Raw genomic sequence first — 26,753 nt, 5'->3', positions numbered from 1 at the left:
GGAGCTGGTTGTTGTTGACTCTAATTGTAGGCCATATTTAGTTGTGTTTGTTTTCACTGGGTTTTGTGGGTGGTTGTTTCTAGTATAGTCTATGCACCTGTAACACCCTGGCCATAGAGAGGATTTTTTTGTTCTTTATTTTGGTTAGGCCAGGGTGTTACATTGGGTGGGCGTTCTATGCTCTTTTTCTATGTTGGTTTGTATTGTTGACTTTGGCCGTGTGGCTTCCAATCAGGCACAGCTGTAGAGTGTTGTTGCTGATTGGGAGTCACACATAAGTGCCTGTTTTTCCGTTGGGGTTTTGTGGGTAATTGTTTCTGTTAGTGTTTTGCACCTGACAGGACTGTTTGGCTGTCGGTTTTCTTATTTTTGTATAGTGTTCTTTCGTCTATTATATATTCAATGATGAACACTAACTCCGCTGCACCTTGGTCTACTCTCTCTCACGACAGCCGTTACAGCACCTTACTGGACTGTTTTCGTCTTTTGTTTTTTATTGATTAAGTGTTTTCTTTAATAAATAAGAGGATGAGCACTTTACCCGCTGCGTTTTGGTCCCCCTTCAACGATGAGTGTTACATCGGTGCGTTCGAGTGGAGCACTTTTGTCAAGACGTTTTTCCACATTTTGTTGTGTCACAGCCTGAATATAAAATTGATTAAGTTGAGATTTTGTGAGCCTACCGATTGGCGCAGCAGTCTAAGGCACTGCAACGCAGTGCTAGAGGTGTCACTACAGATCCGGGTATGATCCCTGGCTGTGTGGCAGCCGGCTGCGACTGGGAGACCCATGAGGCAGCGCACAATTGGCCCAGCGTCGTTCGGGTTAGGGGAGGTTCTGGCCGGCCGGGACGTCCTTGTCCCATCGCGATTTAGTGACTCCTGAGGCGGGCCGGGCGCATGCACGCTGACACATTTGGTGCGGCTGGATTCCGGGCTAAGCGAGCACTGTGTCAAGAAGCAGTGCGGCTTGTCAGGGTCGTGTTTCGGAGGATGCTTGGCTCTCGACCTTCGCCTCTACGGGAGTTGCAGCGATGGGACAAGACTGTAACTACCAATTGGATATGAAAAAGGTTGTAAAAAGTCATAGAAAAATATGAGATTTTGGCCAACCCACAATACCCCATAACGTCAAAGTGGAGTTATGGTTTTCAAAATTTGTACAAATGAATTAAAAACGGAAATCTGAAATGTCTTGAGAGAACAAGTATTAGACCCCTTTGTTACGGCAAGCCTAAATAAGTAATAATATATTTAACAAGTCACATAATAAGTTGCATAGACTCACTCCGTGTGAAACAATAGTGTTTAACATGATTTTTTAATGACTGCCTCATCTCTGTACCCCACACATACAATTGTCTGGTCCCTCAGTCGAGCAGTGAATTTCAAACACAGATTCAACCATGAAGACCAGGGAGGTATTCCAAATGTGGCAAAGAAATTAACTTTATGTCCTGAATACAAAGCGTTATGTTTAGGGCAAATCCATCACAACTGATCACTGAGTACCACTCTTCATATTTTCAAGCATGGTGGTGGCTGCATTATGCTTGTCATTGGCAAGGACTAGGGAGTTTTTTAGCATAGAAAGAAACAGAATACAGCTAAGCAGAGGCAAAATCCCAGTGGTGTAATGTACTTAAGTAAAAATACTTTAAAGTACTACTTAAGAAGTTTTTTGGAGTATCTGTACTTTACTTAACTATTTATAATTTTTGCCAACTTTTACTTTTACTTCAGAAAATAATGTACTTTTTACTCCATACATTTTCCATGACACCCAAAAGTACTCGTTACATATTGACAGGAAAATGGTCCAATTCGCACACTTATCAAGAGAACATCCCTTGTCATATCTACTGCCTCTGATCTGGCGGACTCACTAAACACAAATGCTTCATTTGTAAATTATGTCTGAGTGTTGGAGTGTGCCCCCTTTTTTATGGTGCCATCTAGTTTGCTTAAAACCTCTATGGGCTAGGTGGGACACTCTCGTTAATCTAACCACACTGTCCGATTTCAAAAAGGCTTTACAACGAAAGCAAAACATTAGATTATGTCAGCAGAGTACCAAGCCAGAAATAATCAGACACCCATTTTTCAAGCCAGCATATAATGTCACCAAAACCCAGAAGACAGCTAAATGCAGCACTCACCTTTGATGATCTTCATCAGATGACAACCCTAGGACATTATGTTATACAATACATGCATGTTTTGTTCAATCAAGTTCATATTTATATCAAAAACCAGCTTTTTACATTAGCATGTGACGTTCAGAACTAGCATACCCCCCGCAAACTTCCGGGGAATTCGCTAACATTTTACTAAATTACTCACGATAAACGTTCACAAAAAGCATAACAATTATTTTAAGAATTATAGATACAGACCTCCTCTATGCACTCGATATGTCCGATTTTAAAATAGCTTTTGGTGAAAGCACATTTTGCAATATTCTAAGTACATAGCCCAGGCATCACGGGCTCGCTATTTAGACACCCGGCAAGTTTAGCACTCACCATAATCATATTTACTATTATAAAAGTTTGATTACCTTTTGTTGTCTTCGTCAGAATGCACACCCAGGACTGCTACTTCAATAACAAATGTTGGTTTGGTCCAAAATAATCCATCGTTATATCCGAATAGCGGCGTTTTGTTCGATGCGTTCCAGACACTATCCGAAATGGTAAAGAAGTGTCGCGCGCATGGCGCAATTCGTGACAATAAAATTCTAAATATTCCATTACCGTACTTCGAAGCATGTCAACCGCTGTTTAAAATCAATTTTTACGCCATTTTTCTCGTAGAAAAGCGAAAATATTCCGACAGGGAATCTCCTTTTCGGCAAACAGAGGAAAAAATCACAAAGGCGGGGGCGGTCGGGTCACGCGCATAAGCCCAGAGTCCCTTGATCGGCCACTTGAGAAAGGCGATAATGTGTTTCAGCCTGGGGCTGGAATGACGACATTCTGTTTTTTCCCGGGCTCTGAGCGCCTATGGACGACGTGGGAAGTGTCACGTTAGAGCAGAGATCCTTAGTAAAAGATAGAGATGGAAAAGAAGTTCAAGAAATGGTCAGACAGGCCACTTCCTGTAAAGGAATCTCTCAGGTTTTGACCTGCCATTTGAGTTCTGTTATACTCACAGACACCATTCAAACAGTTTTAGAAACTTTAGGGTGTTTTCTATCCATATGTAATAAGTATATGCATATTCTAGTTACTGGGTAGGAGTGGTAACCAGATTAAATCGGGTATGTTTTTTATCCAGCCGTGTCAATACTGCACCCTAGCCCTAACAGCTTATTAATACAAGGAATTTGAAATGGTTTATAATTTTACTTTAACTTTTAATACTTAATTACATTTGAGCATTTCCATTTACTTTTGATACTTAAGTATATTTTAAACCAAATACTTTTAGACTTTTACTCAAGTAGTATTTTCACATTTACTTGAGTCTTTTCTATTAATAAGGTATCTTTACTTTTACTCAAGTATAACAATTGAGTACTTTTCCCACCGTTTTTTCCTAGAAGAAAACCTGGTTCAGTCTGCTTTCCAACAGATACTGGGAGACATATTCACCTTTCAGCAGGACATTAGCCTAAAACACAAGGCCAAATATACATTGGAGTTGCTTACCAAGACGACATTGAATGTTCCTGAGTGACCTAGTTACAGTTTTGACATTAAATCGGCTTGAAAATGTATGGCAAGACTTGAAAATGGCTGTCGAGCAATGATCAAAAACCAAGTTAACAGAGCTTGAAGATTTTTTTGAAGAATAATGTGCAATACTGTGCAATCCAGGTGTACAAAGATCTTAGAGACTTACCCAGAAGAACTCACAGCTGTAATCGCTGCCGAAGGTGATTCTAACATGTATTGATTCAGGGGTGTGAATACTTATGTAAATTAGATATTTCTGTATTTCATTTTCAATACATTTGCAAACATTTCTAAAAACATTTTTTCACTTTGTCATTATGGTGTATTGAGTGTAGATGGGTGAGAGAAAAGAAATCTAATTAAACAATTTTGAATTCCGGCTGTAGCACAACAAAAAGTCAAGGGGCATGAATACTAAACTGCATGACCTTTGATCACATCATCTTTGTAAAGTTCATGGAGTCGACATGTCGGACAATTTTTATCCCCATAATGCAACACACTTTGAAAGGCGGTGACCAACGATGGTCAAGGTCTTGACAAAAGTGATTGGTTCGAACACGCCCAATGAGATAAGTGAACAATTATTGGAGCCAATGTCTTAAGTATTTATTACTCCAACCTTGTAAAAATGACAAACTGAAACGTTGACATTTTTTCGTAAAAATGACTTTATATTGTAGTATATTGTATATCGTATTGTTTATATTGTAGTGCTTTTGATTTGCCGGCCTGCACATGACATCCCTTAAAAATGTGTTCGGGATTTCTATTGGAGAAGCAGTTTTTGTCTATCTTCATGTTGTAGGCCAACTGTCTTTGACTTTACCGTTTCACAACTTCTGCATACCAATGGTGATGTGGTTGCAGTAGGCTACAAGGTATCCTCATAACAGCAACAGTTCAAAGAGAAAGTGTGAAGAAAGATACGCTACATGGCCAAAAGTATGTGGACACCCCTTCAAATGAGTGAATTTGGCTATTTCAGCCTCACCCGTTGCTGACAGGTGTATAAAATTGAGGACACAGCCACCTTTCCAACAACTCAGTTTCACAAATTTCTGCCCTGCTAGAGCTGCCTGGTCAACTGTAAGTGCTGTTGTGAAGTGGAAACATCTAGGAGCAACAATGGCTCAGCCGCAAAGTGGTAGGCCACAGAGTGCTGAAACACATTATGCATAAAAATCGTCTATCCTTGGTTGCAACACTCAATACCGAGTTCCAAACTGCCTCTGGAAGCAATGTCAGCACAAGAACTGTTCATCGGGACCTTCATGAAATGGGTTTTACCCCTGTAATAGGGTTAGAGGCAGAGAATCCCAGTGGAGAGCGGGGAACCGGCCAGGCAGAGACAGCAAGGGCGGTTCGTTGCTCCAGTGCCTTTCCGTTCACCTTCACACTCCTGGGCCAGACTACACTCAATCATAGGACCTACTGAAGAGATGAGTCTTCAATAAAGACTTAAAGGTTGAGACCGAGTCTGCGTCTCTCACATGGGTAGGCAGACCATTCCATAAAAATTGAGCTCTATAGGAGAAAGCCCTGCCTCCAGCTGTTTGCTTTGAAATTCTAGGGACAATTAGGAGCCCTGCGTCTTGTGACCGTAGCGTATGTGTAGGTATGTACGGCAGGACCAAATCGGAAAGATAGGTAGGAGCAAGCCCATGTAATGCTTTGTAGGTTAGCAGTAAAACCTTGAAATCAGCCCTTGCCTTAACAGGAAGCCAGTGTAGGGAGGCTTGCACTGGAGTAATATGATACATTTTTTAGTTCTAGTCAGGATTCTAGCAGCCGTATTTAGCACTAACTGAAGTTTATTTAGTGCTTTATCCGGGTAGCCGGAAAGTAGAGCATTGCAGTAGTCTAACCTAGAAGTGACAAAAGCATGGATACATTTTTCTGCATCATTTTTGGACAGAAAATTTCTAATTTTTGCAATGTTACGTAGATGGAAAAAAGCTGTCCTTGAAACAGTCTTGATATGTTCGTCAAAAGAGAGATCAGGGTCCAGAGTAATGCCGAGGTCCTTCACAGCAGGTCTGGTTTGGTTTCCATGGCCAAGCAGTCGCACACAAGCCTCAAATCACCATGCGCAATGCCAAGCATCGGCTGGAGTTGTGTAAAGCTTGCCGACATTGGACACTGGAGCAGTGGAAATGCATTCCCTGGAGTGATGAATCACACTTCACCATCTGGCAGTCCAACGGGCAAATCTGGGCTTGTCGGATGCCAGGAGAACGCTACCTGCCCGAATGCGTAGTGCCAACTGTACAGTTTGGTGGAGGAGGAATAATGGTCTGGGGCTGTTTTTTATGGTTCGGGCTAGGCCCCTTAGTTACAGTGAAGGGAAATCTTAATGCTACAGCATACAATTACATTCTAGACGATTCTGAGCTTCCAACTTTGCGGCAACAGTTTGGGGAAGGCCCTTTCCTGTTTCAGCATGATAATGCCCCTGTGCACAAAGCGAGGTCCATACAGAAATAGTTTGTCAAGATTAGTGTGGAAGAACTTCACTGGCCTCCACAGAGCCCTGACCTGAACTCCATAGAACACCTTCGGGATGAATTTGAATGCCGACTGCGAGCCAGGCCTAATCCCCCAACATCAGTGCCCGACCTCACTAATGCTCTTGTGGCTGAATGGAAGCAAGTCCCAGGAGCAATGTTCCAACATCCAGTGGAAAGCCTTACCAGAAGAGTGGAGGCTGTTATTGCAGCAAACGGGAACCAACTCCATATTAATGCCCATGTTTTTGGAATGAGATGTTTGGCCATCATCCCTATGGAATGCGTTCAACATGTTGTTGAGTCCATGCCCTGATGAACTGAGGCTGTTCTGAGGGCAAACTCAATATTAGGAAGGTGTACCTAATGTAAGGTATACAGTGTATATGCCCAAACCACAAGGGGGCACTGGGCCACCTGATGCGGCCTGTCTCAGGTGCTTCTTATTAAAACATGAATTATTGCCCCGCTCTACCGAAGGCATTGTTAGTGAATTTAATTGGTTCATTATGTGAGCTTCTATAATCAGCCCACAGAGTTGCTCCTAATAGACTCACAGGTAGGCACAGTATAGCATTATTATCCCACTGCTTGACTAATACCAACTCCATGCATGAAGCCAAAATAGGTCACCCATATAGCCTACACAGGAGTTTCCTAAATTGCCCAAGCCCCACGGTTGTTATTAACTCTCTAAATCATTTAGTTTTTGGCTTGATGTGTGTATAAAAATGGAATTAATCGATGGAAAGAAAATAAAATGTGGGTAGCCCACCACCCTATTCTGGGCTCATAAATTTGGTTCCAACTGTTCTCTCAATCAATCAATCAATCAATCAATCAATCAATCAATCAATCAATCAATCAATCAATCAATCAATCAATCAATCAATCACTCAATCAATCAATCAATCAATCAAATGTATTTATTAAACCCTTTTTACATCAGCAGATGTCACAAAGTGCTATACAGAAACCCAGCCTAAAACCCCAAACACGAGCAATTTAGATGTAGAAAAAACTCCCTAGAAAGGCAGGAACCTAGGAAGAAACCTAGAGAGGAACCAGGCTCTGAGGGGTGGCAGGTCCTCTACTGGCTGTGCCAGGTGAAGATTAAAGGGTACATGGCCATTTAAGGCCAGATTGTTCTTCAAGATGTTCAAACGTTAATAGATGACCAGCAGGGATCAAATAATAATCACAGCGGTTGTAGAGGGTGCATCAGCTCAGTACCTCAGGAGTAAATGTCAGTTGGCTTTTCATAGCCGAGCATTCAGAGGTCGAGACAGCAGGTGCGTTAGAGAGAGAGAGTCGAAAACAGTAGGTCCAGGACAAGGTAGCACGTCCGGTGAACAGGTCAGGTTTCCCTAGCCACAGGCAGAACAGTTGAAAGTAGAGCAGCAGCACGACCAGGTGGACTGGGGACAGCCAAGATTTTGGTATAATTTGGGTTAGTGATCCATGTTTGTTTTACCATAGCATAATGTTTGCTGGTAAGTCTTCCCTAGAATATGGGCCCTTATGAAAAACAATAGGCTACTTCCCATAATCACGTGAATGAAAGTTTTCCTTCAAGTTTACTCTTTCACAAACATTTTTGGCTGTGGCAATCTGAAAGAGCCCAAAGTTGAAATCATTTTTGAGGATAAATACTGTATCTCTCTGTACTTGCAGATGGCCAATCCTTGTTAATTTCTAATTCTTAAACGGTTTGCACTAGAATACAAATGCAGAATGCAAATAATTAAGCAATATCTAATACAAACTGCTATTTAAAAATGGACTGGCTGCAGATCTGACTTTTCTGGACTTTTTTTCCGACAGCTAAAAAAGTTCCCGAAGTGCATGTGCGAGATTCTCTACTTTACGCACGGTCTCTGCTGTTATACTCGTAGAGAACTGGCTACTCTGGCGAATGGTGCTCATTTAATAAAGTTAGATCAAAGCTGAATCACATAACTGAACCAAATATAATAGCGTATTTTAACGTTACTGTAAGGCAAAAAACACCACCTAATTTCTGGATGATTGGTTTCATTTTTTTCTCCTGGCGAGAGCTCTTGCCGCTAGGCAAATATGTGCTTTGATTGAAACAAACACAGGTGGGCTATACTACAGTTTGTTAGCACCATCTGCTCTAAAATTCGCTCATTCTACGTAATTCTTAACAACACTGTAGGCTACTTTGAAATAACACTGTATAACTCAAAAATATACACTGCTCACAAAAATAAAGGGAACACTTAAACAACACAATGTAACTCCAAGTCAATCACACTTCTGTGAAATCAAACTGTCCACTTAGGAAGCAACACTGATTGACAATAAATTTCACATGCTGTTGTGCAAATGGAATAGACAACAGGTGGAAATTATAGGCAATTAGCAAGACACCCCCAATAAAGGAGTGGTTCTGCAGGTGGTGACCACAGACCACTTCTCAGCTCCTATGCTTCCTGGCTGATGTTTTGGTCACTTTTGAATGCTGGCGGTGCTTTCACTCTAGTGGTAGCATGAGACGGAGTCTACAACCCACACAAGTGGCTCAGGTAGTGCAGCTCATCCAGGATGGCACATCAATGCGAGCTGTGGCAAGAAGGTTTGCTGTGTCTGTCAGCGAAGTGTCCAGAGCATGGAGGCGCTACCAGGAGACAGGCCAATACATCAGGAGATGAAAGCAGGTTCACACTGAGCACATGTGACAGACGTGACAGAGTCTGGAGACGCCGTGGAGAACGTTCTGCTGCCTGCAACATCCTCCAGCATGACCGGTTTGGTGGTGGGTCAGTCATGGTGTGGGGTGGCATTTCTTTGGGGGGCCACACAGCCCTCCATGTGCTCGCCAGAGGTAGCCTGACTGCCATTAGGTACCAAGATGAGATCCTCAGACCCCTTGTGAGACCATATGCTGGTGCGGTTGGACCTGGGTTCCTCCTAATGCAAGACAATGCTAGACCTCATGTGGCTGGAGTGTGTCAGCAGTTCCTGCAAGAGGAAGGCATTGATGCTATGGGCTGGCCCGCCCGTTCCCCAGACCTGAATCCAATTGAGCACATCTGGGACATCATGTCTCGCTCCATCCACCAACGCCACGTTGCACCACAGACTGTCCAGGAGTTGGCGGATGCTTTAGTCCAGGTCTGGGAGGAGATCCCTCAGGAGAACATCTGCCACCTCATCAGGAGCATGCCCAGGTGTTGTAGGGAGGTCATACAGGCACATGGAGGCCACACACACTACTGAACCTCATTTTGACTTGTTTTAAGGACATTACATCAAAGTTGTATCAGCCTGTAGTGTGGTTTTCCACCTTAATTTTGAGTGTGACTCCAAATCCAGACCTCCATGGGTTGATAAATTGGATTTCCATTGATTATTTTTGTGTGATTTTGTTGTCAGCACATTCAACTATGTAAAGAAAAAAGTATTTAATAAGATTATTTCATTCATTCAGATCTAGGATGTGTTATTTTAGTGTTCCCTTTATTTTTTTGAGCAGTATATAAATGCATTTCCCCATGCAATTGATTGAGATCAAATGGTTGGAATACAGATGCTTCATGGACGTTTCCCCTGTAAATCTTTAAGAATTATAATTCACAATTGACAGTGAGAAATGTGAAGGGAGGGTGACCACAGAAGTTGTTACGTAAAGTAGAAAAGAAAGGAACGCAGCATGTGATTTGAATCTTCAGGTCTGTGGAAAGGAATCTAGGAGGCAGGACAAGGGACGAGTGTCACGGTTGTTGTAGGTTAAAGACCAAGACGCAGCGGGAATATGTACACTCATCTTCTTTATTATGGACAAAGAAGGAAAACCCCAAAACAAAGACGTATACAAAACACAACGACGAATAACAGGACGGTAAGGCACAAAGCTATACACAGCACAATATCCCACCAACTAACAGGTGAAAACAGGCGACCTAAGTATGACTCTCAATCAGCAACAATGATGTACAGCTGTTCCTGATTGAGAATCATACCAGGCCACCACAGAAATACAAAACTAGAACAGCCCCTTAGAAATACAAACACAAGAACATACCCAACACTCCGGAACACATAAATCAAATACCCCTCTACAATATACACACACCCCGAACCACCTAAATCAACTACCCCCTCTACATTGACACTTACACCAATAAACCCCAGAAACACTCTACACAAACATCCCTCTATCTAAACACATACACAAAACCATGAAAACAAATACCCTCTGCCACGTCCTGACCAAACTACAATAACAAATATACCCCTTTACTGGTCAGGACGTGACAACGAGACATGGTGGAGCCACAGCTTCGGCCATTAAAAAACACAGGAGGAGATTGTTCCACAGACCTCAAATAACCACAGTCATAAATAAAAACAGTGTAATAAACAGCATTTTTGCCCATGGCAATAGATAGATTTTAATGCAATGGATTCAGTGGGAAATTGAAAATGTAGATTGGTTTAATTTACTGTTTCTTTTTGAATTGTATGATACCTTCAGGGCGTTTAAGATGTGTATCACTCTTTGCAAAGCACGAAATAGAGGACAAAACATACAATACACATACCATAAGCCCATAATGGGCTGTGTACCTTTTCATGCATCACATGAGGTTTGTGGGAGGAGCTATAGGAAGAGTGAACAATACATCAAATGATTGGAAACCACGTTTGACTCCGTTCCATTGATTGGATTCCTATATCTCCTCCCACCAACCTCCACTGAGGTGCATGTATTCTCTCTAAGACACTGAAATAATCCAATCAGTCATTCGACCAGGTGGAGCCTGAATTCCAGCAACACTGCAGCTGATTGTCTAGTAGCCACACATAGACCCTGACATCATTCTGAGTGACAGCTGGGGCTGTGCCACTCTCTTTGAATCTCAAGTTCACTGAAGGTGAAAACTCAACGTTTAAAAGGAGATAGCTTTATCGCACCACTAAATGAAGTAAAAGTCAAAAAGTTCAATCAATGCTGTCTGAGCTTAGTGAGGCTTTACAGAGGTGGACATTCACATGCTTTATTGACAGTTAATGTAGCCATTAACAGCTCTGAGTACAGGCACAGGACTACTTCATTAGACTTGCCAAATAAGATATGATGATCCGTTACATAGAAAGGGCATTGAGGATAATGAGATGGTGCATGTTTATTATACATTTGGATGTAACAGCTAGCTATCTTCAACAAGGAAATATAGTGAATTACTCATCACTTAGGTGTTAAGTCAGACATTATGAGCCGGTTTCTGGGTTATTGAATATCCACAAATAGAGTACACAAAAACATTTTTCAAAACACTATGGGCTGACCAATAAAAATATATAGATAAGCCAAGCCTAGCTCAGCTATCTCCATTGTTATTGGCTGCTTTGTATACCCTACACCACCTTCCAATATGTTTGCCTCAAATTGTTTATGACAACCATCCAGCTTAAAAGTTAAAATATCACAGCAATTCAGTGACAGATCCCAAGTGTTGCACCAACAGGCATCTGGCCATGACAGATAAAAACATGTCCACCTTTCTCTATATCTCTGTATGTATCAGTTTCATAGTTCATTTAAGGAAACGATTCTGAGATTACAATGGATGAGCTATGCCAAGAGTCTTCCATTTCTCTCTAAAAAAATCATTCCAAGGAGGATGCATGGCTGCCACTAGTCATTACCCCCAGGATATCAGACAGTAAATACATGATACTGTCACTCAAGATTACTACAATAATTAAGCCATGTAATAAACACCACTACTGCTGCTTGTGTGCGTGTGTGTGTGCGTGTGTGTGCGTGTGTGCGTGCGTGCGTGAGTGAGTGTGCGTGTGTGCGTATGTCTGTGAGTATGTGTGTGCTCTCTCTCGCTCTGTTTGTGTGTGTACCAGAGAGGGAGAGAGAGAAAGCGATAGAGAATGATAACTGTCCTTGCCAATCAAAAGACATGAGGGGGAGTATACAACATGATGGAAGAACAGGCAATTGTTCTACAATGTACCCATTAGTGCATGTTATTTTCAGAGGCCACTTTGGAGTCATATGTGTTTGGCTCATGGGTTGAACATGATGTTTGGACTCATGGCCGCAGGAAGATGGGGGGTGGGGTGTTTATTATACATTTGGATGGGGGGTGAGGAGTGTTTTTCTCCACTAATACATGTTTTATTTTATTTAACTAGGCAAGTCAGTTAAAAACAAATTCTTATTTACAAGGACCGCCTACCCTGGCCAAACCCTAACCCGGACGATGATGTGCCAATTATGGAGTAATAAAGACATAATTCACAAATTTCAGTTTATCAGGGGGTGCTGCAAAAACCTTAGCACCCCTACTTCCGGCGGCTATGGTTGGACTTGGAACAGCATGTGCATGTCTTTGGATGAAACTGTCAGCTAAGATTAATTAAATTAAAGGCCTGTTAGTATTGCCCTATTATTATTTGGCTACATCAATAGGCTAACCTTTTTTTACTTTCATTTAATTGAGGTGTTGTTCTGGATGACTCTCTGTCATCCTGATTTACAGGTGATGAATCAAAAGTATCATTAGTTCGATATCAAATCAACTCCCTGCCACTGACGCCCAGTGCGAATCGGAACGGAGGGCTAATCCAGTGTATTCAGTGATGGTCAGGTCCTCAGCTGCACTCTATATCTCATCTCCGGCTCAAAGGAACGTAGCCGCTTCCCTGCGGTGTATAACACTGCGTGTGGTTCATTCAATCTGGAGCGTCAGATGGTGGGGCTGGCGTCCGCGCAAGGTGAACCGCGTTTCTCTATGGTCCGTCTTTTTACTGCACTGTCTGTCCTACCGACAATATCTACAGTATATGACCGGGATTCTCTATGTGTAAGTGAACAATGTTACATGTCCAACAAGGGACAATCAGCGGTTATGAAATCCGGGCTACTGAAGATGCACAGTGCTGCTGAGGAGGATACTAGGACTGTGTTCAGCACCACCGATTTTGGACATAACTGAAATTCTCATATTCGAATCATGCCTCCTATGAGAGAGCTTTAAGCAGGGAAAATAACGGCGGACTGCTTTGAATTCTACATTGTCCATAGCCTTTCTGTGTGAAAAGTAAAGGGCGCGCGCTGTTTAGTTCAGTTGCAGACTGGGACCTGAACAACCCGACGGTGGAGGGAGGAGCAATGAGAAGAACCCCATCGGCTTAAAGAACACTGGTGTGCTTTGTTTCTCAGCAAAGGACCCTTTCAGAAATAGCCTGACACAGTTCATTTCTTCAAGTGGCCACTGTGTTCAGGATAGGATACTATTCTGCCTAGTGCCCACTGGCACTTTATTCTGGACCATGTTTGATTGGATTTTTTTTGTAGAACATTTTCAGAGGCTTTAATTCTAGTTTATAGTTTATCCCTGGACTGCTCAGACGTATAATAACCAGATAGTAGGCCTAATTATGCTAATTAAGAGCTGACCGACTTTCAGAATTTTGAACAGCTGGACCCGTATGACTAATTCAAAGTTCTCCACTATTTGTTGAGACATAATATATATTATCAAATTGTTTTGCCAATCATAATTGTCTTCATCTATTTTTGCCTGAAACGCGCGCCGCTGTACAGTGTGGTCGCGTCATTGTAACTGCCCGGGCGACCAACGGAGAGATTCGGGGATTTGGGAGTTACAGCGACCCACGTGGAGCGGAGATCCAAAGTGGACAGTACACAATGGGTTGTTGCAGTGGCCGATGCACCCTGGCCTTTATCTGTGGCATGCAATTGGTGAGTTTATGATATGAATTATTACATGCGTAATGGCTTTCCTTATGGGGAGATGCGATGAGGGTGATATATAGCTACTTCCCTGTATAGCAGCCAACTGCGGACATGCACTCCTAAGTCAACTCTTCCGCCCCAAATCAATAACTGTATGGTTAAGATGGCCTGTAACACCCTTGCCCAGTAGTACGACCGAATCCACAATTCAGAGAGCGGATCATTCCCGTGGGAATATGATCATTTGGAGCAAAAGGGGCGCTCTCACGCATCTGCTCCTCCCGGTGCTCACTGACTGCACGCATGAGAGGCTTCTTACCAGCTGTACCACCTGGGACAGATGCCAGGGAAGCATGGTGATATGGCGGGGATGGGTTGTGTTGGTGAATGGTTCCGCTATACAGTCGGATAGTGAGAAATGTCAAAATAAACCTAACTCCACGATTTAGTTCACAAGCGACTAGTGTGGGCGGTGTGAGCTCCGACGTCACATAAAATGTAGTTTATGTTAAAAAATAATTACTGTTTTCAGCACCCAAATAATAGCCCGCAATTACAAACTACAGTGTTCTTTGTAATTGCGGGCTATTCTTTGGGTGCTGAGATCAGTCGTTTTTTATTGAAAAAAAAACGTCGGAGCTCCAGTCTGCCCACACTAGTCGCGGCTCAACCCCATCGTGGAGTTGACTAAGAGTCGTGTAGGATTATTGTGGAATTAGATGGATTGCAACTGATAATGCAATCATCAATGACTCAAATGTACTGGAAGTGATGCTAGTCAACATAGTGTATTCTGGGTAACATTTATCACATTCAGTGGCTGATGGCAGGTGAGGTGATGGACTATTATTGCAGGTGTTCGGGTCTTTTGGAGAGGCAAGTAGCCTAGTACATGCCTCTTGTTTCATCACTCATGAGGATGTCTCTTTTGTCATAAAAAATGTGACCTTTAGCCTACAGTGACTCACTGTCACTTAACTGATAATAGGTGGTGGTGACAATCTCAACACTATCCACCAGCTGGTATCTATGATAAATCACCCTAGCGTGATAGGTCACATGACAGTCCAAGTTTTGTTCAGCTTGCCGCTTAAGCATGTGCAGATGGCTATACATGTCTTATAACATGCCCCTGTTAGAGAGACTCAGCCTAGTCATGGTGGGCGAGGCCACCCCCTGGAGTTTTAATTACAGCTCACAGTACTCCTGGCTAGAGACCTAGCTATGGGTCTGCTCTCCTCACATGGTTAGCAGATTGCTACACATTTACAGAACATGATAAGCCACCTCCTTTCTAAGAGGGTTTTAGTCCTCTCTTAGCACTTGAAAAGGAAATATTTGCAAGTATATTTGGTTGTAGTGAAAATGTCTCCGTATGTGTTACTGTTAGTTTACTCAGACTTTTTCGTATGTTCTGATGAAAAATGTTGGTGCTCCACAGACACCGTGTACCTGTTCTGTACTGTGAGTGGTGTTTGATGTGGGAGATTTCAGCAGAGATCACAGGACAGCTGTGTCTGAAAGCCCACTCTGGAGTTGTTCTGAAGCAGTGATACCTTGGCCAGCCTCACCCACAGATATCCCTATGATCAATGAGCTCTCATGCACACAGAGCTGGAGATGACCTTTCCCAATCCTCCTGACAGGCTGCATTTAGCCAAACACTTCTCTGGTCCTGTGTAGCCTACCTACTGCATGCCAGGGTTGCTCGCTCCAAACACATCTGTGGTGTCTCAAAGCTGCAGTAGGAATGCATCCTTTTCCACTAGGCCGCGTTTAGCAGCAGCAGCAGCAGTAAGTGTTTTGTTAATGCTCTGAAGCAGCAGCTGTATTTTTGGTAACAGACTCCTCGAGTAGGTAGGAAAGCCCTGTTAGGCTTATCTAATCATCTGTGCTTTTCCCTTTAACTCGAGCTGACTGCTTGGCCTTGGCTGATGTCAGAACTTGTAAACTATTTCCAAACCATTTGATGTGTAGTCATATTATAGCATAGCAATTATGCACCAAAAAAATAGGCTCATTATTATTGCAATATATGCATGTGCCTTGATTAGACCATTTGAACTTAACAATTTATCATGCTAGGTCTTTCAAGCATCGCCTATCACTCAGTATATTTGTAAACACAACACTTAAACAACCAAGAACTAATGCTCTCAAAACGACTTCAAAGGGACAATTTGTTGTCCAACCATATGATCCATGCTAAATAAGCATGAGGAAAAGCTTTTGAAATGGTTTAATAACGACAGTTGCATTTTTCCTTTTGTTTGTGCTTCAATCCGTGCTTCAGAATGGATCTTAATATGGGGCTAATTCACACAATACTCAACAAGGATTAAGAGGAGATTGTGCTGTTCAAGTGTATCTGATTAAATGACCAATTATGAAATGAAATGTTACACAATGTAGGGTTTATTGACCTGTTTTTATCCTGCTTTTGAACCTCTCAGTTATTATTCAGTTTTCATTAATTACCTCATCATGTGCATGTTGAATTGCTGTATAGTTTACAGTGTATTTCCTCTATCTCTAGGCTATTTTTGTGATAGCTTAACCTATCAAGTATGCTTCATACTACATACATTTATCGCGGTTAATGTCACATTGCTGGTATGTTCCACTGAAAAAGCTTCACACATTTACATTTTCATACAAGTAAATATATGTTAAACTGTTAAATATGCTAGCTTCTCCTTCTACCCCCTGTTGGTGTTTATGTGGAAGCAGGGATAGCATATCTATATGAATATGGTTCCTCAGTAGTGTAAATTAGCTCGGTTCCCCAGCTCTTATTGTATCTTTGTTATCTGATAGTGAAAGTTAAACACTGCCATGGCTCATCAGCATCTGCTGGAAAGGAAAGGCATTAACCATTGGAAGTCAAGTTCCTCTGTTACAGCTGGTTACGACCACCAACAAACTACAACTCATCCCCCTGTGTTGTTATGGGATAGTCTCATTGTTGTATGATGTTGAAACAGCAGCCGGGTGAGGTGGCTGCTGGGAGGAACAGTAGATAGGAAGCTGTTGACCAGATGGTTGCAGCATTGGACCTTTAAAAGATAATTGGCCCTAAGTTCTTTGATTCCAGCTTTTTATATCAGGGAATGTTAACTGTGTGCGTCACCCCTAGACATGCCTGCAGGCTAAACAAAGACAGCTGGGTAGGCCGTGTGTGTGGCATGAATTAAACCCTATAAAGCAGTCAATAAATTCCTAAGGAAAGCTGTTAACTGTCCAGAGCACTTACCCTGTACTATTCTTACATCTGAAATAGGGGACATGAAAGCTGGGCTATGTTTGAAGATGTAATTTCCTGACTGATGTTGGCTACTGGCAGCTGGTCTCCGTGTGGTTGCTAGGTGTGGGAGGTCTGAACTTCTGCTCTTGAAGGAGCTGTGGCTCTCTGAGGAGGGGATGGTGCTCAGGAGGCCTGCTCATTTACATGCCCTCCAATTACATTCATTCACTGTACGTATTATTGTATGCCGTATCAGTGCATCATTACTAGAGTATTTAGGTATTTGCTGCATTTCCATTAAGGTATTATGTTCAAGCAAACTGACACTCAAGTCTAAGTCAAATTATGGGAGGGGCAGAATCTCCAATAGACTAATTAAGTCCAAGCAAAAAGCCTCGAGGTACACAGCAATTACAGCGTTATTGACCAAGTTGGTATTGCATTCCTGAATGAGCTGTAGTTAGTTATTTATGGTCCACTTGCTGTAGATCATTGAAGCAGGGCAGGTAAACAATTGGGAATATGTGTTTAGACTGATATTGTAAACTAATTGGTCGGGCGAATAGTAAATGGACATGCCTTTATAATTAATCTGGAATCGAGTCTGAATAAATGTATCCACTTAGCATAAGAAGTTTCTGCCGATGCACAATTTGACATTTTTGTTAGGATTGGTATGCCTACTTTCAGGTATATCCGTTAAACGTTCATCTTGACAACGTGATCCAAAGAAAACATCTGGAGGGATCATAAAAGAGCATAGAGGAGATGCATCTACAAATTGGGCCCTAACAGTCTTGGTGGAGAATTTAATTGAATTTAGGAATCAGAATGCGAATTCACTCCAGAGATGGGGAAAATGAAGGATCCATCCCTGATCGTGATGGCAAAGCCATGTCTGTAGAATGACTGGCATAAATTGTCCAAATTCCTCACCTCAGGGCCCATATTTGTCTTCTGCTCTGCAGTCCCAAACCTGCCAACAGCACACTTATATGATATTATAGGTATTAATGAATATAGCACTGCACTGGCTGCAAATGCATAATTGCATTTTGTCTCCGCTATGTTTCCCCTGTATTCCATTTCATACATTCATTCTTGTCATGGAGTTTAGCCTAGCAAGCTTCAGTGTTAGGAAGTTTACTTCTCTGCAATTCTGTTTAATGTATTTCATGTCTTTAGGGATAGCATCTGTCTAAATAGTAGGCGGTTGGTTTCATTTTTTACTGGCTGTTTTTCTCCCAGTTGTAACATACTAAGCTGGATTTATGCATTTGGCTTCCAACACAACAAGGCTTTAAATTAGGCCCTGACAGCAACACTTTATTGATTCCGATAGTGAAAAAAAGCAGGTTGTGCGTCATCATTAGCCTATCAAAAATCTGTCAACAGCTACAAAGTTGCCATCAGCTGGCTCGGAACATGACTTTAGGTTTTCAGCATTGACAGATGGGGGAGTAAGTTGGTGGGTAAATTCTCTCTCAATATTTACTGCCTGGCTTGCAAAACCCCTTGCGTTTATCCAAATGGAGAGTTCGGTTTTGCCTGGTTTGTTTTTTATTGTTTACCCCTTAAGGTGAAAAGCCTCTTGTTCCAAGTGAACCAGTACAGTATGCTTGTTAGCAGATCAAAGGATCATTTATTTATATAGAAATATATGGGAGTAACTGCAGAGTGGTGCCATGTTTCATTAGGTTTTATTGGCTTATGAGTCTACTGAACTATATCCTGAGGCTATTTGTAGTACCACCACTAACCATATTATAATGTAATAACATCCCTTGATTAGATTCTAACATGGGTTATTACAATGAATGCATTATTTTCCGCCACGGAGTCCTATCAGATCCAGACACATCCCTTCAGCCTTTACACTGGTTTTGCTGATGGAACTAACACACTGTAAACCCCTATGCTACGGTCTCAGCTACCTGTTCTAATTTGATTGACTCATCCACCCCTTCTGCACAAATTATAGAGATTACATAACGTTAGAGGAGCGGTGGCTTGTTTCTCAGCATTGTCTGCCAACCTCTGTAGTGACTGAGGCATTGTCAGTCGGTGGTCTATGCAGTCAGAAAGATGAAGGTAATGTCACAGAAAGCTACCTGTCATGTAAAGAAAGTCCTTGATGTGGAGAAGAGCAAATTCAATCATCTTCCTGAACTGCCATTGATATCTAAGAAGGCAGAAAGATTTAATGACTCTTCAAAATGTTATAAATCCCTCAAATCTTAGCAAGACCCATAACTATGAGTGCTGTGAATATGTGTGTGGGGAGGACCTCGTCACTCTAGAAAGTTTATGCCCATTGCTTTTAACCCCCAATTTTACCTTAACCTATCCTCTCATCCCTGTCTATCTTGCTGACAGGAGAGATGCCTTCAGCACATACAGTAGTACAAGGACAATGAGATGAACCCCAGTGCTGCTGTCTGTTTGTTAGGGTAATTCTCCATTGAGCTGAAGTATTAAAAAAATGACAGTGTATCTTAGCAACAGCAAGTAACAGGCAAGAAATGCAGGCAGCACAATGTGTCTAACTGCAGAGGTATTTAAATTGGACTCCCAACTTCTGACAGCTGGACAAGCTACTAAAAATTCCAGCTTTGTCTGACAACAGCACTGTGAGTTAGGCGTTAACTTTTGATATCTAAATGCAGTCTGCCAACCAAAGTTGTTATTCTATCCTGCTCAATCTCTTTCCGGCCATTTGACTGTTGTCAGAATGCTGTGAAAATGCAATGAAAGCATGTGGCTCGGTAGAGTGGCTATGAGGCAGCGAGGCATGTGAGAGGCGGTTGTAGAGAGACGAGGGCAGGCCTGAGTGGCCACAGGTCTAAAGGCACATCAGAGGCATTCTGCAGGGTAATTTTGGAGGACCTTGGGGGATAAACAGAGCTAGCCGCTGGATGAGGATGGGATGACTAAGCTAGTGGATGACTGATTAAGGCCAGAGATAAGTAAACATGGCGCTGTAGATGGGCACGTCCACGGCTCTGAGGACAGCTCTCATTACATGGGGTTTGACCTCAGCGATGAGCCTTGAGTGCGGGGATGTAGGGCAGACGCCATGTCTCTGTGAGGACCTGCCTACCTGTTTATTAGAGGGATGGATTGATACGTAAACAGTGTAGCTGTGATTGGTTCAGGGATGCTTAGGAACAATGACAACTGACTGTTCAAGAGATGAGGGGCCTGTGCCATGATAACATGTCAAAGAATGTGTTATATTTAAGCAATAAGACACGGGGGGTGTGGTATATGGCCAATATACCACGACTAAGGGCTGTTCTTATGCACGCCGCTAATCGGAGTGTCTGGCTACAGCCCTTGGCCGTGGTATATTGGCCATATACCACAAACCCCCGAGGTGCCTTATTGCCATTATAAACTGGTTATCAACGTAGTTAGAGCAGTAAAATCAATGTTTTGTCATACCCGTGGTATACGGTCTGATATACCAGGGCTGTCAGCCATTCAGCGTTCAGGGCTCGAACCACCCAGTTTAAAATGATACTTTTATGATGTGAGTCATTTTTATTCTGACAGAAAGCTGTTATTTTGGGAAAAAAATGTATAGTTGTTAGATCAATATTTTAATTGACTGTTTCAAGCTCCAGTTGTTACCTATGAATCTTCTCCTAAAAGCAGTGTTCCCAAACTTTACAATCTAATAATAAACAGCCTGTTCCCCATTAAATATGAATACCGGTACCCATAGTGCCTCTGCATAACCTGTCTGCTGTGTTAAATCCCTGGAGATGTTCTCTCTGACTGCAGCGGTAAAACACTGAGTATGTAATCCCATTGAGACCAAAACAAAGATGCTTATATGAAACAAGACATGGCGGGGGAGATGAGGGAGAATCAAACCATGTAACTGTTCTTGTAGCCACTTCTGTGGTGTGTATGTGTATGCATGTGTGTGTTGCGTGTGTGTGTAGCTTAGAATGAAAAGACTGCGTGTGAGAGGGAATATTACTCAGCGGTCTTTGTAGGAGTGAAATCACAAGGATAACTCAAGGCGTTGCATGCACGAACTTGGCTTGTGTGAGTTTTCACTTACTACCCAGATATTATAATGAGACAGGGTGATGACCTTCACAAACAACAGCCCCAGACAGCCTGGGGAGGTAGACTTGTTATCCTGCTCTTCTCACTAAGCTTATAGATAATGCCTGTCTGTCTGTGACAGTACCAAGCTAGATTGGTCTTGCTCTGTGTAGCTCTGTGGTTGTTGAAGACTGATGTATGACATCCAATCTCCTGCTGGAGGAAGCCAAAGGCCCCAAGACTGCCTCTGTGTCTGTACTGTGCCTCAGGAAATAAGGAGGCCTCTTTTGTCACGTGGCCCTCATAACGTCTGATTTGGACATTCTGTCAAGGTGGGGGGTTTGGGTTGATTGATAGTTTGATTGATTGGTTGATTGGCTGGTTGACTGATTGATAGATTGGTTGATTGATTGGTTGACTGATTGGTTGATTCATTGATTGGTTTTGCCAGTAAAAAAAACATACACACAGTACATATATTTTTAAAACATGACAGGGATAACACAAAAAAGGCAGAGACTTATTTCCATTGTGGTCCATAAATTCCATGGTGCAAAAACATTACAACATTAGGCTACACACATTACATAGATATGTGAAGAAAAAAATAATAATTCTACTGCTTGATCATTAGCCAGAGGTTTGTACTATACTGAAGTCTACCAGTTATGTGTGTTCCAGCACATAGGCTTCCTTCCTCTACATAGTTTTAGCTGTGATGTGTTTTACTGAGCAACAAGCAGATTATATACTGTATGAATTGATTTAACCATATTACATTACTCTGGTCCTAGTCCCTCTGTAATCCCGATCCTATTCTTTTTCCTGCTGTTGTATTGCTTTAACACTGGGGATAAACTACACACCACACAGAGTGTACTGTTTCAGCCAGCAACTATCTGGATGTACTCTCTTCATGCTCTGTAATGGAATCTGGAATCTGACTCAACCTAATCGGTTGGAATACCAGACTTTAACAACGTGAGTGAACAAGTAAACACAGTCATACACAGTCAGACGCGTCACTCTCAGAAATGCCCCACATAAAAACCTACAATGACAGTAGCAAACTATAGTTTGATTGATAGAAATGGTGAGAGACAATATTCGTGAAGCCTGTTATGTCAGGTGTCCAATCCCCATACAATATTTTTTATGAATGATGGAAGCGGCAGTAATGAGTGGGCCGACTGGGCTCTCTCACGCCTCTGCAAGGCACTTACGCTGATTGTCTGTGCGGCGCTGGTAACCCGATCATGGCTGCTCATAATGCTGTGCTGATGGTGGCGGTTGAAGGACAGATCAGGGTATAATGCCACGCGCATGGCTCCAGGTTGCCAGAGCTGTGAAAGCAATTCCAACGTGTGATCTGTCAATGAGCAGGGGCTCAGATGCAGGGCCAGGGTCTGGGTTGGGGCCAGTTAGTCAGGGTCAGCGGAGGTCAGCCAGCTTGTCTGCCAGTCACCTGGGTAACACCCTGAGATGGCTTCACTGTAGCCCAGAGGTCCTAGTGCTGGCCAGGTCTGGACCCAATGTCTCCCATATTGATTTGTAGGCTGTGATATGAAAACCTAGTAAATGCCGCTCTGCTTTGAGATTACTAGATGGTCAGATGTTTTTTTTTTTATAAAATCATGAGCTTACCTGCAAAGTGTCCCTTTCAATTGCAAATACTATTAGGTGCTTTCTCCCAGCGTTACAGTATGTGGAGGAATTATGATATGGTTTCAGTGCAGGGCTGCTGTAAGGGCCTATATAAAGCCCTGGAATCCTGACCAAATCCTTTGATTCTGCCGAGTCTTTCAAAGGAATCAACAGGGTTCCATCAAAGCAGATTTCAGTGCCAGGGATTTGGCTATATTTCTGCCCAGAAGCCCACCAAAGCCCTGCAGAGCCAGGCCTAGCTATCGTCATGAGGTGATTTTTATGGAGGGGTTATGGGATTGGAGGACTGGTTACTCAGCGCTCACTCACTCTGATCGAATTGGTCGTTCCATATCATTTCAGCAAGCAATGACACCCACCATTGTTCTGAAATTGTTTCTGTAGTTAGAAACAGATAAGATTAGCATTCTTGCAACATTATTTTGTTGAAGTACACTGAGTGTACAAAACATTAGGAACACCTGCCCTTTCCATGACATAGCAGACTGACCAGGTGAATCCAGGTGAAAGCTATGATCCCTTATTGATGTCACTTGTTAAATCCACTTCAATCCGAGTAGATAAAGGGGAGGAGACAGGTTAAAGAAGGATTTTTAAGCCTTGAGACAATTGGTCTTGACTTAAATGTAAAAATGTAAAATTGTGTGTGTGTGTGTGTGTGTGTGTGCCATTCAGAGGGTGAATGGGCAAGACAAAATATTTAAGTGCCTTTGAATGGGGTATGGTAGTAGGTGCCAGGGGCACCGGTTTGAGTGTGTCAAGAACTGCAACGCTGCTGGATTTTTCATGCTCAACAGTTTCCTGTGTGTATCAAGAATGGTCCACCACCCAAAGGACATCCAACTAACTTGACACAACTCTGGGAAGTATTGGAGTCAACATGGGCCAGCATCCCTGTGGAATGCTTTCGACACCTTGTAGAGTCCATGCCCTGACGAATTGAGGCTGTTCTGAGGGAGTAAGGGGGTGCAAATCAATTTTAGGAAGGTATTCCTAATGTTTTGTACACTCAGTGTATATTTTGATCTCTGAAAAATCAAGCTAATTGATTGCACCCAAATTGGACATTTCATTTACACAGTAGGATTTAAAGAATAATAAATAAATATAGTTCCTAATATCTAGTGGTCAGAACCTGGTAATATCAGGATGTAGGATGGGACAGAAACCTAACTTCAATGACTAATTTCTCTGAACAGGAGGAAAAAAACATTAACACATTCACTGGGAATACATTAGGATGAAGGATGAAGAAACAATACTCAAAGTCGCAGCATTGCCTACTCTTAGCAATCTTGTACAGTGGTTTTTAACCTAGAGATTCTTCACCGTCATTGGGGTCTCTTCAGGTATCTTCAGGAAATTGGGACATTCCTTACATTGTTCCACCCCCCTCTCCCCCTCACACAGACCAATCACACAATTTTCTATTGTCAGACATAGAGAACGGATACTATAAACTCACTGTTGGGGTGGGATTGGCGTGGGATGTGGGGCATCCGTGGGTGGCTTTAGACCATTTTTGGGGGATTCCTCATGTCTAAATCATTGTTAGAAAAAATGTTGGTCCAATTTGGATCTTAGGTACTATATTTCAAATCCAATCATATTTTATTGATCACATACACATGGTTAGCAGATGTTAATGCGAGTGTAGCGAAATGCTTGTGCTTCTAGTTCTGACAGTGCAGTGATATCTAACAAGTAATCTAACACATTCACAACGACTACCTTATTCACACAAATGTAAGGGGATGGAATAAGAATATGTACATATAAATATATGGATGTGCGATGGCCGTGCGGCATAGGCAAGATACAATAGATATGACATGAGTAATGTAGGATATGTAAACATTATTAAAGTGGCATTATTTAAAGTGACTAGTGATACCTTTATTAAATCCATTTATTAAAGTGGCCAGTGATTTGAGTCTGTATGTTGGCAGCAGCCTCTCTATGTTAGTGATGGCTGTTTAACAGTCTGATGGTCTTGAGATAGAAGCTGTTTTTCAGTCTCTCGGCCCCAGCTTTTATGCACCTGTACTGACCTCGCCTTCTGGATGATAGCGGGGTGAACAGGCAGTGGCTCGGGTGGTTGTTGTCCTTGATGATCTTTTTGGCCTTCCTGTGACATCGGGTGCTGTAGGTGTCCTGGAGGGCAGGTAGTTTGCCCCCGGTGATGTGTTGTGCAGGCCGCACTACCCTCTGGATGGCCTTGCGGTTGAGGGCGGTGCAGTTGCCGTACCAGGCGGTGATACAGCTCGACAGGATGCTCTGGATTGTGCATCTGTAAAAGTTTGTGAGGGTTTTAGGTGACAAGCCAAATTTCTTCAGCCTCCTGAGGTTGAAGAGGCGCTGTTGTCCCTTCTTCACCACGCTGTCTGTGTGGGTGGACCATTTCAGTTTGTCCGTGATGTGTACGCTGAGGAACTTAAAACTTTACACCTTCTCCACTACTGTCCTGTCGATGTGGATAGAGGGGTGCTCCCTCTGCTATTTCCTGAAGTCCACGATCATCTTCTTTGTTTTGTTGACGTTGAGTGTGAGGTTATTTTCCTGACACCACACTCCGAGGGCCCTCACCTCCTCCCTGTAGGCCGTCTCGTCAGTGTGGTAATCAAGCCTACCACTGTAGTGTCATCTGCAAACTTGATGATTGAGTTGGAGGCGTGCATGGCCACACAGTCATGGGTGAACAGGGAGTACAGGAGAGGGTTGAGAACGCACCCCTGAGGGGCCTCAGTGTTGAGGATCAGTGGGGTGGAGATGTTAATTCCTACCTTCACCACCTGGGGGCAGCCCGTCAGAAATTCCAGGACCCAGTTGCACAGGGCGGGGTCGAGATCCAGGGTCTCAAGCTTAATGATGAGTTTGGAGGGTACTATCGTGTTGAATGCTGAGCTGTTGTCAATGAACAGCATTCTTACATAGGTATTTCTCTTGTCCAGATGGAATAGGGCAGTGTGCAGTGTGATGGCGATTGCATCACTGTGGACCTATTGGGGCGGTAAGCAAATTTGAGTTGGTCTAGGGTATCAGGTATGGTGGAGGTTATATGATCCTTGACTAATCTCTCAAAGCACTTCATGATGACGGAAGTGAGTGCAACGGGGCGATAGTCATTTAGCTCAGTTACCTTAGCTTTCTTGGGAACAGGAACAATGGTGGCCATCTTGAAGCATGTGGCGACAGCAGACTGGGATAGGGATAGATTGAATCCGTAAACACACCAGCCAGCTGGTCTGTGCATGCTCTGAGGACGCGGCTAGGGATGCCGTCTGGGCCGGCAACCTTGCGAGGGTTAACACGTTTAAATGTTTTACTCACGTTGGCCACGGAGAAGGAGAGCCCACAGTCTTTGGTATTGTGCCGTGTCGGTGGCACTGTATTGTCCTCAAAACTCGTAAAGAAGTTGTTTAATTTTTCTGGGAGCAAGACGTTGATTTCCGCGATGGGGCTGGTTTTCTTTTTGTAATCCGTGATTGCCTGTAGACCCTGCCACACACGTCTCGGGTTTGAGCCGTTGAATTGCGACTCTAACTTGTCTCTATACTGATGCTTTGCTTGTTTGATTGCCTTGCGGAGGCAATAACTACACTGTTTGCATTCAGTCATGTTTCCAGTTGCCTTGCCATGTTTAAATGCGGAGGTTCACGCTTTCAGTTTTGCTCGAATGCTGCCATCAATCCACGAGTTCTGGTTCGGGAAGGTTTTAATAGTCACAGTGGATACAACATCTCCAATGCACTTCCTAATAAACTCTCTCACTGAGTCAGCGTATTCTTCGATGGCTACCCGGAACATTTCCCAGTCCATGTGATCGAAGCAATCTTTAAGCATGAAATACGGTTG

The 26,753-nt window shown here is 42.8% G+C and overlaps 1 protein-coding gene across 2 annotated transcripts in view; it reads left to right on the top strand.

Annotated features, from left to right (window-relative positions):
- Window positions 1–12,819: 12,819 nt before the first annotated feature.
- The window catches only part of LOC106571368 (sodium/potassium-transporting ATPase subunit beta-1-interacting protein 2), a 167,972-nt gene continuing 154,038 nt past the window's right edge, over window positions 12,820–26,753 (top strand). For both annotated transcript variants that reach the window (XM_014144383.2, XM_014144382.2), the window contains exon 1: window positions 12,820–13,936. In XM_014144383.2, coding sequence (XP_013999858.2) covers window positions 13,883–13,936 — 54 coding nt within the window. In that variant the 5' untranslated portion in view covers window positions 12,820–13,882. The remainder of the gene's footprint in view (window positions 13,937–26,753) is intronic.

This window comes from Salmo salar, chromosome ssa15 (assembly GCF_905237065.1).
Source record: "Salmo salar chromosome ssa15, Ssal_v3.1, whole genome shotgun sequence".
Lineage (NCBI taxonomy): Eukaryota > Metazoa > Chordata > Actinopteri > Salmoniformes > Salmonidae > Salmo > Salmo salar.
The sequence above is the reverse complement of the archived record's forward strand: the minus strand, read 5'-3'. Positions and strand labels throughout refer to the sequence as shown.